Genomic DNA, 19519 nt, shown 5'->3' with positions numbered 1-19519 from the left:
AATAGAGCTGTAAAAATGACTGAAGAATGTCTGTGAAAGAAGTCTTCTATAATCCATTTGAATACATGCATATGGGATCAAAGAGACATAAACACAAAATGTCCTCCCAGACACGATAACAAAGAAACACATTTATATGCTTGAAAGACACTGATACACTATTAGCACAATAGCTCATGGCTCTTACCTCATACTCCTGGGAAAAACGGAGGCCATCATTCGCCTTGAGTCGCTCTATGTGGTCAGAAAGGTCAACGACAGGAATGGGCGGGTGCTCCCTCATTCCTGGGAGAGGAAGAGGAGGAAGAAGAGGAGGGAAAAGGACAAAGAGGAGAGTGAGACCAGACTGTTCCCGCATTAGACATTCACACTGACATACACAAACACTGGTTGGACCACAGGGTGAGTGAGGCTGCCAGTGGGACCATGAGGTGGCTGTATAACAGTGAGGAGAGTGCACTTTGTTCAACAATGCATGAAGAGAGGGAGAGGATAGAGAGAGAGAGAGAGATAGAGAGAGGACACAAGTTGAAACAGGCTGGTGACATTTGGTGATATCGTCATGCTAAGTGAGGAGGACAGAGGTGGGGCTGGCTCTGCGATGCACATGAGTGACTGGGTGAGCATGCTCCTGGAAGGAAGCAGGAGGCAGACATCTCTGACTCCACAACGCTCAATCGGTGGCAGAGGTGAAATCAGAGCAAGAACCCACAAGTCTCAACAAATCAGTCACACTGTCGCTTCCCAGGCAGGAAAAAAACTCACTGGTCACCAGCCAAAACTCATTTCTTTGAAAATCTCTTTCCCTACAATAGACTATCTTTCGGCCCAGCCTGGAGCGCTTGGGCTGGATTAATTTCAAACAACCCCCCTGCTGCTCTCGAGATTTCTCATCGCTGGGTTATTGGATGATTTATTGCTAATCTACCGACACAAATTCCCCCTGTGCCTCTGAACTTGGCAAGGCTCTGTGCTTAAACGGATTGCTGGGAACTTGCCTTATGTGTAAAAAGTTAACTGTATGACACGCATGAAGACGCCCTTAAGTTATACATGGAGCATCATTAACCTAACATAAAGCCTTGAAGTCGCACAGAGATCAGGATAACACTTTAAAATGGTGGAAATATTAACATTAGTGCCTTTGGCTGAGTGCATCTGTAAGGTCATGGGTCATGCTTTCAGACTACGACTGCTGAAAGCTCATTATTGCTGCAATGCTAATGGCTAATGCTCGGTAACTACAGCCACTGCACAAAATGAGACCTGACCAATTAGACTAATTTAATACTATCGCTTGGAGCACCAAGGAGCACATTAACATTAGTGTGTATGTGTTGGTTTGGCCAGGTCTTCTATAGCCACGTTATATGCTAAATGGTGAGTGAAGTCATAGATAACAAGGCTAATGTACAGCAAAGTGTAACTGTCCGCATTGCTCCACCATCCATGAAACCATCGAGACTTGTGCATTCGCACCAAAAAGGTGTTGTGGGAAGTTCACAGCATAGAGTGGACATCGCTGCCTCCTTGAGGTGCCAGAGGCATCAAGCTTGTGGGCTTGTGATGTCTGTCAGGATTGCAACATGGGAATGGGATCGGGGGTGAGTGAGAGAGGAGAGACTGCATGTGTGGGAAATACACAGTAGGTGAGAGAGCAGACTAACTTGGAGTGTTGGGGCAACGATGAGAGCTGGGACCTGTGGAGAGAGGAGATTGAAGGAAGGAGGAAGAAGAACACTCAATCAATGGAGACGGCTCAGGATCAGACCAGGGCCTTACAATATCTGCAAATAACCTTTAAAGCTGGTTTGCAGCTATTAGTGTTTGCTCTCTTAGGACAATTTAAGTAGTTAACATAAGGCTGTTAAACAGACCAGCATACAAAGCGTGACTTTAAAAGACTGCTCAGTACATTGCTGAACGTTTTATCTTAAGTGTTTGAGGAAAGTTTCATTTTTTTACCACCTGGGTTTGATTTAACAGATTTGGCCATCATGTAAGTTATTGGTAATGACAACATTATAAAACCAATACTATCATTAAAATCTGGGAACCTGAAATTTGAGTTGCAAGGCGATCTGTGGTGGTAACTAAGCAAATACTTTAGTTTGAGGAACAAATACAGTGACTACAACTAAAATGTTGGTAATATCCCAACAATGAAAACTGTCAACACGAACGACTTTTTCACCTCCAACACACGAGGTATTTTCATAATCTTATATCTATGACAGTTTGTGTGTATTTTTTAACGCTTGGCTGCAACTCAATGTCCTTTAGATGGGATAATAAATTCGATGCAAGATGGTCTCTCATCACAGATGGCAGTTTGGGTGATCATTCTACCTTTTGACTCTGTGTCCAAATTCCAAATTTGACTAAGCTGGTTGTTTGTTTCAAGCCTGTATTACCGTCTGATTGCCTGTATTATTTGCTCCATTGAACTTGGTGAGTACAACCTTATTTCACCGAAAGAAATGATGCCCAACACTACGACCCAGGTTATGAGACCAGAAATTCCTTTTGAAATGGTCCCCTGTGAATACTTACTGCAAATTGCCCTATGCTGTAAATGGCTCTGCATGCTTTTTCTGAAGCGTTCAAATACAAGTGATCATAGTTAGGTATTTGCAAATAGAATCTGATCCAGGTCTGGGATGGATAAATCAGGTCATTTATTCCTAAAACCACATAACTGCTGCTGGAGAGTGGAAAGGTACAGCCCAGGTCTGTCTAAAGGATAATTCTACTATTTTTACACCTGGGTCAAAATGTTCCATCTGTCTGGGTCTAAATAGTACAAATAATAATGATGAGGAAAAATAAATATTTTTAATCAGCTGAATATTAACTGCAAAAAGGCTGCAATGTAAAGTTTCCAATGACATGTTTAGATAGGAATTGTCATAACTATAAATGTCTGGACTCTAGAGATAAATGTGTGTCTCACATTTAACGTGAGTCCCGTTCAAGCAGAAATCTCACAAGAGACGAGTTTTTGCAGGAAGCACACTGTGTGAACGTGAGGGGGAGTTACAGAGAACAGGCTGCGACAGAATGGAGTAACACTACAAAGTTTGAGGAGGCGTAACTTACCATCATTGGAAAAACAAAAAGAAAGACTGACCACAATTTGCAAAGGTTTCACAGGCTTATTTTAGTGGATAGGGACATGTTAAAGTTGTGCATCAACCCTCGAGTCCATACATTACACCTTTGTTTCCATCATGTTTGCAGTGTTTCAACTACTGCCTGTCAAATAGGAGAAGAACTCCAACACCAAAGCACTTACTCCTGGAGAAAAGTGCGGTTTCAAGAGTAGAGAGACAAACCCAGCGGAGGTAATGTTATTAGCTTAAGATATTCTGTTGACATGGCATCAGTACTTGGACATGGACAAGTGTCCCGTGGGATTACATTGCAGCCGTTTTGCAGTTGCCATTTATAGTGCTCTCGCTCAATAAAACATTTTTGTCCCTATTAATCATTCACATCCAGAAATGGGAAAATAGGGCTCACGTTTTAAAGCACCAGAATTATCCTTTAACAAAACCAACATGCTGGAGACATGAGCTATACTCTGCCGGACCACTTAACCACAATCAGAATCAGAGCAGAAATGTTTACCTGCTGCGAGCGAATCAAAGATAGAAAAAAGGCATGAAACGGCATGTTCAATATTCACTCAGCTCAACCTTGGAGTCTCACACATGAGATTTTTGATAATCACAACTCTTGAAGCAAAACAGGAAGGTGGACAGGGTGAGAAAGAAAGAGATAAATGTTGACGTGTGAAGACAGAGCTGAACAGAGAGAGGGATAGATAGAGAGGGAGGGAGGGAGAGAGAGAGAGAGCAATAGAGAGAGAGATTATCCTACAGGGAGAAATGGAAGACAAAAGAGGAAAGAGGTGGAGTGGGAGGATGGAAGAATAAGAATCCTTTAGAGCAGCAGTATTGCTTAATTCCTCTGCAGGGGTTCAAAGGGGCTGTGTGTGTGTGTGTGTGTGTGTGTGTGTGTGTGTGTGTGTGTGTGTGTGTGTGTGTGTGTGTGTGTGTGTGCAAGGGAGAATAGGATCTTTAAACACACAGCAACGCACAGACGCTTGTGCGCCTGGGTTGACATTTTCTCTCAGCTCCATTGTTCCCTCCGCCTGGCTCACCTTGACATCGGAGGCAGCAGGACTCATTACCAGCAGGGCGGAATGAAAGGAGCTCATGGAGGAGGGAGGAGCGAGGACCGGGGGGGAGGAGGAAGGAGATCAGGAGGAAAAATGAAGAAGCCTGATGCTGAGGTGGGAACCCTGACACAGCCCCCCTCCATCACAACCACCAAAACCCACTTCACTAACGCACGTGGTGGGAATGTGAATCACTCGGCTGGACTCCGCTGAGTCTGATCAGAGCTGAATATGATCAGAGCTGAATATGATGGTAAACATGATTTGTGTATTTTCTCTTATCGACCCATTTTTCTTTTCTTTTTGAGAACTGGTCAGATTTTTTTAAGCCAAAGGATAAATAACGAAATAAGCAGGACTCATAAATTTCATACAGCAACATCTGTTACAAGGCACTAATAAACAAGAGATATGTCAAGAGAAAAGGAAGGCAGGTGTTCATTGCAGAAGTGGATTGCTTCTGGAGAGGCTGTTCAGAGTTCAGATGAAAAAGAAGAAAAAAAGAAAATGAAATATCCACCCTTAAAAAAAGAATGAAAATAAAATATATTAAGGAACACTATTAAAGTTACGAGTCACCTTTAGAAATCATCTGTTTTTAAATTACTGCCTGATGAATTTCACATCGCGATTGTATTTTCAAATCCCTCGTCACAGAGGCAGAGTGTACTTTTTATTCATTTTTTTTTATGAAAGAAACGTCGACTGAACCAGCGCTCTTTCCCAACAATGCTCTGATTAAAATTCACAAACTGAGTATAGAAAGTCACACATTTCAACAAACATGCCCAGTACAACAAACTTTTCTCACTCGCTCCCATGAACAACTATACAGGTTCGTGGGAGGTCAATTCTGCAGTCACGTAATGTCTGAGTTACTGTTATTATGAGTTTCCAAGTTGCAATCATAATAACCGGTCAAGGCAGATGGCCGCCCACACTGAGTCCGGTTCAGTTCAAGGTTTCTTCCTGTTTAAGGCGAGTTTTTCATCTCCACCGTTGCCAAGTGCTTGCTCAGAACAGTTGGGTTTGTCTGTAATACTGTGAGCTTTCAACACTACTGTGTAAAGTGCCTTGTCTAGTGACGTGTTAACATCAATTTCCAAGTAATAATTAGAGCTGGAAAACAATATATGCGCCTTGGCACTCACTTCAAGTACATGTATGCCTCATTGTTTTTCAGTGTCATTTCATTTTAACATAAAGTCAACCACACAGTCAGCTCTTTCATCAATCGTACAGCTCTCACGATGATGTGAACACAGTCCTGAACATGGGAATGGCTCCTGCCTCTAGAATTAATCCCATATAACATAGATGCAGCATAAGTTCATTTTTCAGGGGCAGTTGAGGGAAAGCGTAATTTGACCAAATATCGATAAAGCTATGATTGTTAGACCATTGATTATTACCTGGGGTCTGGTAGTTGAGTCTTCTCATCTCCACAGGGTCGGAGGAATTGGCCAGCAGGGAGTCTTTCACCCCACCTGAGTGGTCGTCTTTGGGTAGAGGTGATGCCCGTTTCCTGTCGCAGCAAAAACAGGGAGTACAGCGTTGAGGACACCATGGCAAGACAAGCTAATTGCTCAATACATGGGTGTTAACTTAGCAGTCAACTTCAAAAGTTACACACTGACTACGAATGATTGAGATGAATTCATGTTCCTTCTGAATGGTTAGAAAATAAGACAAAAGTCTTCCCTGTGTTGCATACTTGATGAGGTTAATTACATAGTTGATGGTTCTCAAAAAATCTTTTCTGAAGACCAGCAATTCAAGAGACAGTAGGTACCAGGGCTTTGCCCCCATTAGTTTGCCAACTGGAGTTTAATGTGTTTGAAGAAACGCCATCATTTTCCTGGAGTGGGCTAAGTTGGGTTTGTTTGCTGCTGGATAGGTGACAGCTGCTGTGTGGGTATGTGTACATGAGCGTGTGTGTTTGTGTGTAGCAAAGATCTAAATGTGTGATTTTCGTTGCTGTGTGTGTGTGTGTTAACAACACATTGTGTTTACTGGCTTTCCAGATTGAGAGGAAAGATGCTGTAATTAGCTCATCAGCTGGGTGGCACAACACTGGGTAATTAGACCAGTTCTGCAGCACCTGCACTGCCAGGCCTGGCCTAGCTCCGTCTAACACAGCACAGACACAAGAGTACAGCTCGGACTGGCTCGGCTTAGCCGGCCGTGAGTTTGGCCATCGGGTGGAGAGAGGAATAAAAAAAAACCATCCTGCCTATAGTCTGATGTTCAGATCGGCAGCATCTGTTGACACACGCACACAGATGCACGCTTTCCCACCTCTCTCACTTACAACTGCACACTCGCACAGATACAGCTGCAGACTCACATGCCTCCTGACTGCAAATGGAAATGGGCGGAAGAAAGCATCAGGGTGCCCTGTGGAAATTTCACATCTCATTGCACTCCATTTGCAAGTGGTGAGCGTGGGTTTTAGGCAGGAGCAGGGCCTTCTGTTAAAACCCTGCGTTTTGAGAATGCATAAAGCTGGTGGTGCACACGCAGCCTTAACCCGGTCCACCTCAGCCATTGGGGCTTGGGCCTCACTGCCACCTGTTAATTTATGTACCGAAGGCTTAAGCTAATGCTAGCAGCGTGACGGCTAATCTATGACAAGCATCTCTTCCTCTCCAGCCAAAAGCTGAGCCAGACCGTATCCGGTTCTCCCACTGCTGGTGCTGGGGGGTGGCTGTGTGTGTGTGTGTGAAAAATGCAGGCATCTGTGATCTGTTCTCCAGAACCCTCATCTCTAGCTCTCACCCAATCAGATGCCAATCTACGTGACACTTCAGTGCTGGACTAAAGTAAACATAGCAGCCATCTCAATGGGATTATTCATCTCTGGCTCAAAGTGAGGGTTAAGACGTGTAAGAATGTAAGTACACACAGACTTATACACACAGTGTGTGTGCCGTACAGGGAGCACTTAATGAGGGTCGGACAGGGCCTTTTGTTAAGACTCCTGCTATGAGGAAGCGGGGGGGAGTGTGGGGGGAAGGCTAAAAGTGGAGGAATGGGTCTCGATGGAAAATGTCAGCCTAAAAGATGGGAACATTTCTTTTTCAGCAGTTTCCTCGTCTGGCATTTACTTCACAATGGCCCATTCAGCAGCAGGTGATGCCTTGGCATATTCAGATGGGGCCAATCTTGAAGGGGTGCACTGACACTGGCTGGATAATGAAACACAGCACGGAGACAAACCATGGCAGACAGGAGGATCTGAAGGGGAACACTGGCACTAGATGTGGAACATGCACTGCTACACAGATGTGACCTGGGGTTCCTTTAACCCCAGTTATCAAAGGGTGCAGAGTCCGCTGCTTCTCATGTCTTGTAATTCTTGTAAAACGGAGCAAATCAGATTAGTCAGAACAGTTTGAAGACGTGTCCTTGTTTTTTGTAAGACCCATAGGAGGAGAGAGGAAACAGACTCTGCAACCATTAAGAGCTGGTGAATACCAACAATTTAACAACACAAATGAAGGGGACTTGGGTGGTGGGAGATGAAGTTGTGTCTGACATAACAGTGACAGTACCCACCTTTCCTGTTTGCTGCATTCACAGAGGGCAAAAAGAAGGGGGCAGGGGGTTAATAGGTAATTTTTTCTTACATGGACCGATAACTTCCTCATTCAATGCTCATTCAGAAAGTTGAAATTAAACCACAGCATAAAAAGTTATCCTAATACTTTCTGAAAACAGCCTCATGATGACAGTGCTGCACTGGTGAATATGCAGGTAGCAATAACAATCCAAGCCGAGAGTGTGATTATTCTTTTGCACATTTACTGCCAGTCCACTGTGACAAGGGCACACAGCCACCTCCCACAGTTCCTTCTGTCAATCTGTGTCTGTGAGGAGAAAGGGCTTCCAAACAGAGGACGTGCTATTCAGCAGTGAGCTGTCTCCAGACCTATTATTAACCAGTCCCTTTCTCAGTCTGCTGGAGATGGCAGCCACACGGCTGTCTGCGAGGCTGTGGATGGCAGGTTGGAGAATCGTGTGACGGGAAATGGGAAATTTTGTAACGCAGCCATTAAGAGAAGATATGCAGGTGGGACTTAATCAGGAGGAAGTCAACTGAGGTAAATAATGGCTTACATGTAGGTAATAGATTCCTAAAATGGGATTTTTATAGTGTCTAAAACACATTATTGTTATCATTAATGAGATGTGAGATATCAACATATAAATAACTGTTTAATACTAACAAGCCTAAAGAATGGATGGTTGTATTTAGGTCTGCAACTAATGATTATTTTATATATCAATTATTTAGTGTATAAGTTTATTTTGTGAGAAGAGAAGTCACCTTCACATTTTGTAAGCAGCAGCAACAAAATATTTCACATTTCTTGTTAATAAATTACTTAAAGGATTATTCAGTTATCAAAATAAAACACAACATTTTAATGAACTGATTAATTAAGCATTTGTTTGATATATTTCATATGTATAATATTATCATTAGTCTGTGATTCCCCAGTACATTGTCTGTTTATGTTTCTGCAGCAGAGGGGCACCTGAGGAGCTTTTAAGAGATACAGCTAGAGCTCTTAGCAAAGCCCCCTGTTGCAGCCTTCTGTTTGTTATTTGAAATGACCTAAGGCGTTGGCCAAAACACATCTCTCACTTCTCCCTAAAAGTTTCTGTCAGCCGAGCTATGATTTTCATAAGGAGGTCAATGTCAGCTGCCATTCCAACTGACACCTCATATAGTTCTGGTAAAGAACGGACAACTGGGCCAAAATCTTTCAGGGAGAAATGAGAGTTTTCTGAATGAGAAATCAATCCTCCTTTGGCTCCTTTGCATTACGCCATATATTATTGTAAGGAAACTGTATGTTACTGTTTGGCGTGAGAGCCGCCTGGTGCAAGTGGCAGAGGGAAGCATGTCTCATTATCATTCCTGATGCAACTAAGAGAAATTTACAATCACAAGTGTAACTGCAGTTCAACCTCAAACAAACACAGAGAAGAATAAGCGAAGAATGACACATGGGCACAGCCTCTTACTTCTTGAAGAGCAGGATGGCAATGACGATGATGACGATGAGGACCACGGCCAATACTGGGCCCATGACCCACAACATTTCAGGCTGCTCACTCAGACTTGCTGGGACTTGGATCGGGTCTGAGTAGGGACTGGCTGAAAACGTCATCTGTGAGGGGACAAAAAAACAGAAGGCAAAGCGCATGAGACACAATTTTACGACATTCTAGATTAAAAACAGCCTCCACATTTAAGAGAAGAACCATGTGAGCATGTTGTTACAATAAATATAACATTCAATGTTCAGTTTTTAATTGTAAAGTAATCATAGGAAGTCTTTGATGATATAAAATTGTTTCTACATTTTAATGTTTTCATTTAGTTTTGATCTGACTAGGTAAAAAACTGCTGGTTCTTATTACTACAACAAAACCTCCAACTCATTCAGGTAAGCAACTGCTTTTTTATGGACTATGTTAAATTCCCAAAGACACATGGGTCATAAATTTGTGAACAGCCTCTTATTTTCGCAAAACGAGAGAAAAACAAAACGATTAATCATAAAAATAAATGATAAACATTTATTATACAGGATTTTCTGTAACAATGTTGGAAAAAATGAAATTTCCTGCACCCGGAGAACCAAGTTATTTCATGCTAATAATAGACCCTGGTTCATGGGTGCAGCAGAACAAGGCATAAAACTATCGACAAAACTCAAAGGACTCTTTCCCAAAAACAATAAGCATTGCGGCTAATGACGTTATTATTATGTTTCTATTAAAGCTTTGCATCACATTAGAGGAAACTGAGACTGCTGCTGACAGAGCAAGAGAGAGACAGCAGAATGAGAGAGGTAGAGACGGAGAGGATTAGTGTGCATGTCCCTTGGCCGCTGAGATAAATGGGGGCACAGGAGAGGACTCATCTCTTCTTCATTAGTGTTCACACCGTGACGGAAGAGAAGGAGGAGAAGGAGGAGGTGACTGTGAGGGTGCGTTTCCACCTTGGCTGTAAATGAGACATCTCCCCCGCTCCTTCATTTACAAATGACGGTGTGGCAGGAGGAGGCAGGGGTGTGCAAGCGTGTACCTGAAGAGTGGGTGCACAAGTTGATGCAGTCAGTGTGGCGTTCTAAAAAGTGTTCTGAAAGAAGAGGGAGTCCAACTGTGGGAGAGCAAGGTGACAGATAAAAAAGAAAGAGGGAGGTGCGAGGCATCTGTCGTTAAGAGCTCAGCATGCCTTCTATTGAAAGACGATGGGAGATGCAGATCTGGGGGAGGGTGTGTGCGGAGGGGCATGGGTGACAGATCGCAGCCCTCGAAGGGAATTGGGCTCACAGCATGCAGCGGGAGTGGCGGGGCGGCAGGCAGCAGTAATCCGGATCATTAGCCGCACAGCAGCCCGCTCTTCGGCACACAGGCAGATATTAATTAGAAAGATAAGCTGTGATGAGCTCAAAGACTCCTGCACTCTGTCATATAGTTGTGTTATCGCTCCTACTGGGCAAATGCCAGAAAAAATTTGAATGTTACGGCATGTCTCAATCATGTACATGCTAAGCAGCACACTCTGCAGGAGGCATGGACGCAGGATAACTCAACTGAGAGAATAAAAAGTTTCCCATTCGTATGATAAAGCAGTAGTTTACAGCTGCAGTATTTTTCCAGTTGTCTTTTACACACACAGAAACACGCACCAGGCACATTAGACCAGTTCTCTCCAGATCTGCGTGCCTTCGGGAGGAACCTATTATCTAAGAACAAAGAGAGAGGACACAGCGGTGGGACGCCGCTGATGTGACGACACCACAAGGCTTCCTGTTCCTTTGGGAGGGCCCAAAAAAGGCTGTAGGATGTGGCCCTGCTGGGAATCCTGGGAAAAAAGATCGTTTTTTTCCCCCTCGTTGTAACAAATGACTGCAGCTGTGCTTTCAGAGAGGAATAAGGGAGGATGAGCGAGAGGAGAGGGTCCGACAAAAAAGAGAGGGCTTTTTGTCTGTTGGTCACGGCGAAGTACTGGGATCATCCATTTGAACGGCTCTAATATCTGATAAAAGCTCAGTCACGCAGCTCCAAATGCTTCTGCCCTCGCAGAGCGGGATCACAATGGAGCGATGGAGCAGTGATGGTATGTGTGAGGTTGGGAGTGAGTCAGAGAAAGTGAGAGACATTAAAGTAATGGTTATGTGTATGTGTTAGCAATCTGAATGTGTGTATTTGTGTACAGTAAGCACGCGGTTAGGTTGTGTGTATGAGAAGAGAGTGTCCTTCAGCTCAGAGGGCAACAAATCGACAATCTTTTAAAATATCTATAGAGCAGAGAACAGCATATGAAAGAATATGAAAGGGAAACAGCTATAAGGTTAGTGGTGTACGTGTTTTTCAAATTGTCAGATTCAAACCAGATTCAAACCATGACTTTAATTTTTTTTAAGCAACTGTATTTAAACAGGTTTCATAAAGGAAGTGAATTTGCAAAGATTAGATATACACTGCATTTGTTATGACCTATAAAACCACCCCCTCCATTTGAGATCTACCACTGTCAAGAAGATGCTGTTTATTTAAAGCATTGTGTGTGAATGATAGTAAAATGCATTTGCGTGTGTGGGGAAGTGTCAGCGAGAGAAAGAAAAGGTGTGTGCATGAAAAGACTAAACAAATGTGTGTAAGAGAGAGAGAGTGTGTGTGAGCATACACCAAACATCACTTTTTCTGAGCCTATTCTCAAGCTGCTCTGAAACTCCAGAGTGTTTGTCGAGGTCGCAGCGTCTCAGAGTGTGTGCGTACGGGTGGGCTGTAAGTGTTTGTCTGAGGCACAGTAAGAGAACAAGAGAGGGAGAGTGAGCGAAAGAGAGAGAGTGTGGGCGATGAGAGATGGCAAAGAGTGACGAGACAGAGAGGCAGAGAGAGACTGAGGCAGAGGTGTTATGGTAGCAGCAGTATATCAAGTCTGCTATCTGGCCCGTGGGCTACACAACTTCCCGAGTCATCCGCTGCGCCGCCGTCCCCTGAGCATAGAATCCGCTATGTGCAGAGCAGGCACATTATTTTCAACATGCCTCTGACCTCTAGCACACGTCTCTCCAAAAAAAATGCTTGAATTAGCCGCAGGGGTGTGTGCCAGACAAACCAAAAAAAAAAAAAAAAAACATGCAAAGATTCCATTATGTATCTGCCTCCACAGGGAGGCTGAGGAGCTAACATCCTCATCGGTGCATGACGTAGGCAAAGGGAAGGGGAGGAAGAGGGCAAGAGAAGAAGAGAAGAGCGAAAACTGAATGGGAAAGATGGTGTGTGTGTGTGTGTGTGTGTGTGTGTTTGTGTGAGAACAGTAATGTAGCTGCAGGGTCTAGCCTATACTGTAGGATGACCATTCTCCCTCACACTGCACTTCTCCCTTTCTCCTTATTTCTCTGCTCCATTTTATCGGAACATGCCCTCTTTTCCAGATACTGCACTCTTCCCTCCTTGGCTGTCTGAATACAAAGCACCCAGATATCTCGAGGCATAACTGGAGGGAGAAGCCTGTAGGAGGAAGTGACATAGCAGGTTGAACAGAGGATCCTGTCAATGTTGCCTATTTTTTTATTTTTACCACCATTGGTGAAAGGCTGGGCTTCATGACGCTCTTTTGATATTGTTCGTCAGAGCCTTTTACATTTTGAATGAAGCCAGTTAAGGGTGATCTGAGCCCAGGGCAGCAACAGAAATTAGAGCCACAAAGCCAAATGTTGTTAAGAATGAGTTGAATATAAATTCCTGGACAACAATACAAACAGAAAACATTGGTAGACACATCTGAACACTCTCTGTTTTATGTTCCTCCCTCACACTCTCACCTCTCCCTTATCAATAGAAAAGCACACATTAGCACAAATCTATCCTTCTTCCCCAAGTTCACTTTCTCTCATCCCGGCTTCACATGCTGGACGGGACACAAGACAAAACATTTTTTGCTTCCCTCTTTTCCTCTCTCCAACACCACCCTCCCCTTCGTCTCACATCACACAATATTTCATGCTACCTCCCTCCCTCACTCTCTTCTTGCATTAAACGATACTGTTTATACACACCCAGCATCTATCATCCCATTTCACACTTCCCCCGGCTTGTTTATCTGCCTTGGGTGCTGGGGAGACATGAAGGCACACTCACTGTTTCTTTCTCTCTCTCATCCCCCTTTGCCTTCCTTCCTTCTCTTCTTCCCTCCAACCACTGCTGGCTGCTTGTGGCCATTGATATACGAGGGCTTATTAAACCCTGGCGGTCTTTTTGATCTACGCTGGGGGAGTTTGGGTGGTGGCAAAGAAGTGCAGTAAAGACACAAGTCATTTACTCCAGTACTTCTTGTCTTATTCTCCGGGGTCTGGTGAAGATCCTACTCCAGGCAGCTTCTGGCGACTGCTCGATCTCCCTGCTCGCTTTACCTTCTGTACTCGTTTGTGTTTGGTAATAAATGTTTGCAAGTGCTGTGTTGGGGGTGACAAAAACAAACACTGCTTTGGTATCTGAGATTCCCAAAGAGTGCGGTTAGGGGATTTGTGCAGCAATCAATGAAAAGCCTTTCTGAAGTTGCCAATTCAAGAGCCAAGTACATTTAGACGCAACACAAAAAACTAATTATTCAGGAAAAATTTGAGAATTAAGTTCTTTACCTGCACTTTAATAATCTTGTTACTGTAGATTCTGTGGTTATTATACTGTATGCAGGAGGTCACTTATTGGATTTTGTCCTATCTCCTACAGTATTTTTGAACCAACCAAGTTTTAATTCTATGTATTTGGGCAGATGGTTCAAATTATAGGCTCTGTCATTTTTCCTTTCTAAGTGCATGCATCTGATTTTTCACAAAAAGACTATTTAGCTGAAGAAGTCAATTCATTTTTGATTGTTTTATTCAGACTTGGTTAAAATTGTCTTGTGTGTGGATGCACTTCTACAAGTTATATAAGCTTTTTAATGCAGCTTATGTCCTAATAAAAAATGCAGCAGAATCGTCGTTAGAAATTATAATGCACATAGATGTTATGAGAGAGAGAAGTGCTGACCTACTCTTAACACCAGCTATGGAAACCAGGTGTTTTGTTTACATGCAGTTGATTAAATTGGGTCACTGCATAGCATCCAGCACCGCCAATAACCAGGTTACTGAAGTGAAGGTAAACACACAGACTGACTCACTGAGTGGAGCCTGATTAATCCAAGCGATTAGGGTTTAGAGGTGGGAGGTGCTGCACACTTTAAGGAGGGGGAGAACACAGAAAGAGACAAATCTTGAGCGCCACTGATCCAACATGGTGCGTCTGGCAGGTGCAGTAAGAGTGTTGTGCTGCAATGGGGTTTAAGAATCTCCTTTGAAGTCGAGTGTATCATGGCTGCCCACTGTAGCCTCCTTCGCACCTCCCTTCCCCACTCAGAGTGAAGGAGTGGGGGATTACGGAGAGAGGGTGGGGGGGGTGGCTTTAGAGACATTTAAAGCAGCATTTCAAGGGAATCAGGCCTGCTTTACAGACTCCCTAGGCCCTGTAACCAGGCCCTCGTCCTCCTCTTAACTCCAGCCGCACTAATCAATCTCCTCTGCTCTCTTCACGGTACAGAAAGATGGAGAGAGGGAGAGAGACACACAGATAAGCACAGAGCCAGCGAAAGAAAAAGACAGAGAGAGAGAAGTGGAAAGAAATAGGTGAAATGTCTGGGATTTGGTTTCGGACATGGAGCACTCGCTCTCTCTCCCTCTGTGGTTGCCCAAGGCCCTAGCTACTGAATATGCATGTCCGGGGTAGCTGAGGAGCCCAGAGCAATCGCAGAGTCTCATTCTTCCTGCAGTGAAGTTTACCCCTGACCATCCGATGGAGAGCTGGGCCTGCGTGTTAGTGCTGTTTGATGAGTGTATAAGGCCTCCACTTAAAAAGCCAAGAGTCTTGTATAAGCAATGTAAAGAGATCTGCACAGGACCCTGCTGGCTGCAGAAATGGAAGAGCGGGATCTCTGACTTAATTGTCGACTGATAAGGGAGTAATCAGGTCAAGCTGCAATGACTTTTATAGGCAGCAGTATTAAAGGCTAAATGGTAGTTAAAAAAAAGAACAACAATTTAGCTTGCCAATGGCATTTTGGAAATGCTTGAGGGGCAGTGTAGTTACAGCCTACGGACGGGTGATAAAACGTAAACAGTTTAGACGGAAAAAGAAAAGGTGACAAATGTACAAGAACCGGATCAGATGAATTAACTTTTGATAAAACCCCAAAAAAACCTCTAATCTGAGTTATGCTGTTAAAAGAATGATTGTCTGTCTTAGATTGGTAATTTGGATTTTTACTTAATGTATGTACATGTGTGTTTCTTACATAATTTGCAGCGCTGTCTGTCCCGTCGGATCGGAGCATGGCCAGGACGAAGCAGAGGTACTCCTGTGGACTGGTCAGAGGCTTGTTGTAGAAACCATTGTACCTCTTCTCATCCCCCAGGGTAAAGCTGGTGGGCAGTGAAGCCAGTTTAGCAGCAATGTAAGGTTTGGAGGAATCCAGGTGACGGCGACGCCTCAGGACGGGGCCTTCGCTTGACTTGAGCAGCTGTGGAAAACACAGAGGCAAAGTTAGGGTCAAGTTTGGGAACAAAGGACCCTGACCTCTAATTTCCTGTCACAGAAAAACATTTATATCTCAGTATAGAAGCTGAATTCATTGCATCACATGGCGACATGGAGGTCAAAGGTTATTCCTTCACAACAATCACTTTTTGGCACAAATGAAAAATGTGGGTTGTGTGGTGGAAAAATCCTCAGTAATTAATGTACAGCAAGCAACTGGATCCTCAACTATAAAAAAACAGGTCTGGTTATTGCCATGACTTCAAATTAGAGATAACTTCTCCACACAGCTAAAATACCCTTTGCTCATTGAAATAAGTTTGCAAACAACACAGCCAAGCTACGAAGTGAGCAATTAACACTTACCCCAGCACACAATCTCAGCATGACTGCCAGCCTGGTTAATAAATGAGCAGGAGCACACAGCACTGCGGCATTGTGTTTTCAGCAGCATTTTGTTTTCTGTCAGTGATGTCTCACGTGCCGCTTCAGATGTAGCTTTATTAAATCATTATGTCGGGGGAGGAGACAATGGCCTGCTCAGTGTTTAATGACTCAGGGAATCCCATCTCTCTCCCTCTCTTGGTCTCTTCTGTTATGTCTACACAGAGCTTGAACAATAGCAATCCAACTAAGCGAGCCCGGCAGTTTACTTGAAAATCATGCTATTAATATTTAGGCATGTCATTAACTTAAATTCCCTCATGGACCAAGAAGATGTTTATTCAATAGAATAATACAGCAGCAATAAATCTTCCTCCTCATTTGAATACCTTATGCAAAACTTTGTGTGGAGTTGGCAAACCATGACTAATAAAAACATGAAAATGGACTAATTAGAAATTACTGTATTAAAAAGTGTCACATAAACAAAGTTTACTTTCTTTACATCTGTAGGTATATACCGGATTAAGATTATTCTCTGACCAATGAAAGTGGTGCATTCAACAGCAGGGTTCTGTCTTCAGGCCTGGCGTCCAATCAGGACACTCTCCACCCACCCCAATGAGTGAGTGTTTAAAATCTCTCTGCCCTGCCAACCCCCCCCTTTTGAGCCCAGGAGGGTGGAGCTAATTAGCTGCAGCCCGTGACATCCCACCCAGTTGGAAAAGGGGGAGATATTATTGGTAACCCCTGACCTGGCACATTAACCAATCAGCCCCCAGCTGGCACTCACCTCATCCAGGTCCATCTCGTCTGGATTCTTCCACTGCCGCTGTGACTGGGATACTGGCACCACCACAATGTAGTACCACCTGCCAAGAATAATAAAGCGTGTGCTTAAGACAGACTGAGTAAAGCACATACACGCTAAGATCAAAGTTGGCCGGGCACATTAAAAACACAGTCAAATCCTCCAGAAAGACATTCTTTTACTTTGCGGCTTGCTGGGCAGATTTCCAAACTTAAGTGCTACACAAGTTGGTACAACCAAGGTCGAACACCGACAGACTGGCACTGCGTTCTCCAATTAATGCCTAATCACTGAGAACATCTGCCATGCAGACTGGAACAAACACTATCCCAGTGAGAAGAGCCTTCAGTTAATAGAGTTCCCAATAGGATTCCACAGGTTAATAGGAGCAGCTATGTGAGTACTCATGAGTGTCCTTCCACTGCTATCATTATTAACACCACAAATAGAAGGAAAACAGAAACATTACAAAGACATTTAGTAGTTTACGTTCAAACTGAGAAGTTGAGCAGACTTGTTTTGTTTGTTCACGATGAACAAACATCTGTGCCTGTGTTTATTTATGTGCTGGCTCTCTCTTGCTGCCTCGCTTGTGTTCTCCCCCCAGTCTATCCTCTCTCAGCTCTAAGTTTTTCCCCTACTGCTGCATTCAGCCACTTGTAAAATCAGCTGCTGCTGACAGGGAAAGCAGCTGCTTCACTCCCCTTCTCTCCAGGCCTCCACTCCGACTCAACAGTCAGTCAAGTCTGGGAGTGGGAGAAGACATGTATAACAAGACTCCTCATCCCACCACTCTTACCCGCACATGCACTACACACACACACACATACACCCCTCTACATCCCCATCCTCAATCACCTGTGCTCTTTGCCTGTCAATCTAAGCCAGAACTTGGCCAGCTCTGACAGCTCTGTAATCTTTTTACCAATCAACCCTGTGCACTCCCCATCCTCACATTTATCTGTGCGTGTGTGTGTGTGTGTGTGTGTGTCTATGTGAAGGAAAAGCTTTACTCGTCAGGGTCAGCCACAATTCTGCTCTTAACAATTTGAGTCTAAAGATAACACAGTCCGCCCTGATGTTAAAGGTCTCAATTATAATCAGCTGCTGTGTGACAAAGATGGCTGAGATTAAAAGTTGCAACTTAAAGTTTCAAAATAGGTTCAGTATTGATCAGCGCCACTCATCCTATGGCTGCAGTTAGAAAGGTTGTTCAGTTTTCAGAGTTGTCAGATGATATGCTTGACAACAAATAAATAGAACGAGAGACAATTATTGTCTTCATTTATTTACAGTATTCATTCAATTTGATGTTTTTGTAGTGATTATATATTTTTACTGTAAAAAGATCACGTGATTAATTCATGACTAACACCATGTGGTATGTGGCGACAATAACTGGTGATTTAGCAGTAGCCTGAATAAACCACAAGACACTAAACTAATCGCTGGAGGAAAATCTTGGTCACTGCATCAGCCAAGAATCAAGCAGCCGTCCCTTATGCTAATTTAAGAAAAGGCTAACAAGAGTCATGATCTGTTGGTGGATCTGTGCCCAGCGTCAGAGCAAACCTGTGTGTTCGGTCCAGTGCTTCTAAATACTGACCTGACGCGTGTGGTGGTCTGGACTTTGGGCAGCTCGATGGTCATCTTGCCGCCCTCAGCCTGGTGTGTGCTGGGCTTCGTCTTGATCAGGTCAGGAGCGGTGCGTATGGACACCTGCTGCTGCAGACCACCAGCAATGTTGCCCCTGCTTGTCAGCACAAAGGAGTAGTCTGTGTCTGGCTGCAGCTGCGCAATCAGCTTCCTCTTCAGGTTTCCCTGCACTTCCACGCTTTGCTGGTTATATAAGATCTGCAAGCACACGAGGGAAAACTTGAGAGTTAATGGTGTAGGGTTCTTTACATGTATAGCATGTGAAGCACATCTCTTGGACAAACACAATCCTGTCATTCACACATACACATGGATGGAAGCAGTATAGTCTTAAGGGACATGTCCATCTAATCTGACACCTCATCTCATCTGCTTCAGTGTCACACTTTCCCATTGGTGCATATCTAATATTTTCTTACACTTCAAATTGTCTTTGCTCCATTACCACAGAGTGAGAATTGATATATCATTTTGACAGATTATAACACCTCATAAGTGAACATGAATCTGTTTTTCTCTTTTATTTTTTATTATTCAGTAAGCAGAGTCACTGCATTGCACCCTGATGAAAGTTTTAACAACTAACAGTGTTGTGATTCAATAACGTTACGTTATGTAAATGTACATTTTTAAGTTCAAAGCTACTTTTATTGCCACACGGTGGAACTAATGGAACAGATGGATAATGTAAAATAAAGACATCACATAAGTGTCAGCATAAGTGTAAACATATAGTGCACGACTCTACTTATGAGACAAATAGTCTTTTATGTATTCAAAGACGCTCCAGTCAAGGCATTCTGTCCTGCCTCCAAGTGTCCTACACCTCCAGGGTCATCTGTCATGAGATGGTGCCCTGTGTGTGCAGCTGGAGTTCA

The 19519-nt window shown here is 43.7% G+C and overlaps 1 protein-coding gene across 19 annotated transcripts in view; it reads right to left on the bottom strand.

The window, feature by feature from the left end:
• The window catches only part of LOC109638972 (receptor-type tyrosine-protein phosphatase F), a 157438-nt gene that overhangs the window by 20893 nt on the left and 117026 nt on the right, over nt 1-19519 (bottom strand). For 12 of the 19 annotated variants that reach the window (XM_069510779.1, XM_069510782.1, XM_069510785.1 and 9 more), the window contains 7 exons: nt 18592-18839; nt 16968-17046; nt 15549-15773; nt 9218-9363; nt 5596-5708; nt 1668-1700; nt 188-285 (listed from right to left, as the gene is read on the bottom strand). In XM_069510779.1, coding sequence (XP_069366880.1) covers nt 188-285; nt 1668-1700; nt 5596-5708; nt 9218-9363; nt 15549-15773; nt 16968-17046; nt 18592-18839 — 942 coding nt within the window. The remainder of the gene's footprint in view (nt 1-187; nt 286-1667; nt 1701-5595; nt 5709-9217; nt 9364-15548; nt 15774-16967; nt 17047-18591; nt 18840-19519) is intronic. The other 7 variants (XM_069510788.1, XM_069510789.1, XM_069510784.1 and 4 more) reach the window with 1 other exon arrangement.

The sequence above is a fragment of the Paralichthys olivaceus genome, chromosome 16 (assembly GCF_024713975.1).
Source record: "Paralichthys olivaceus isolate ysfri-2021 chromosome 16, ASM2471397v2, whole genome shotgun sequence".
Taxonomy (NCBI): domain Eukaryota; kingdom Metazoa; phylum Chordata; class Actinopteri; order Pleuronectiformes; family Paralichthyidae; genus Paralichthys; species Paralichthys olivaceus.
This window is presented reverse-complemented; position numbering and strand designations above follow the sequence as displayed.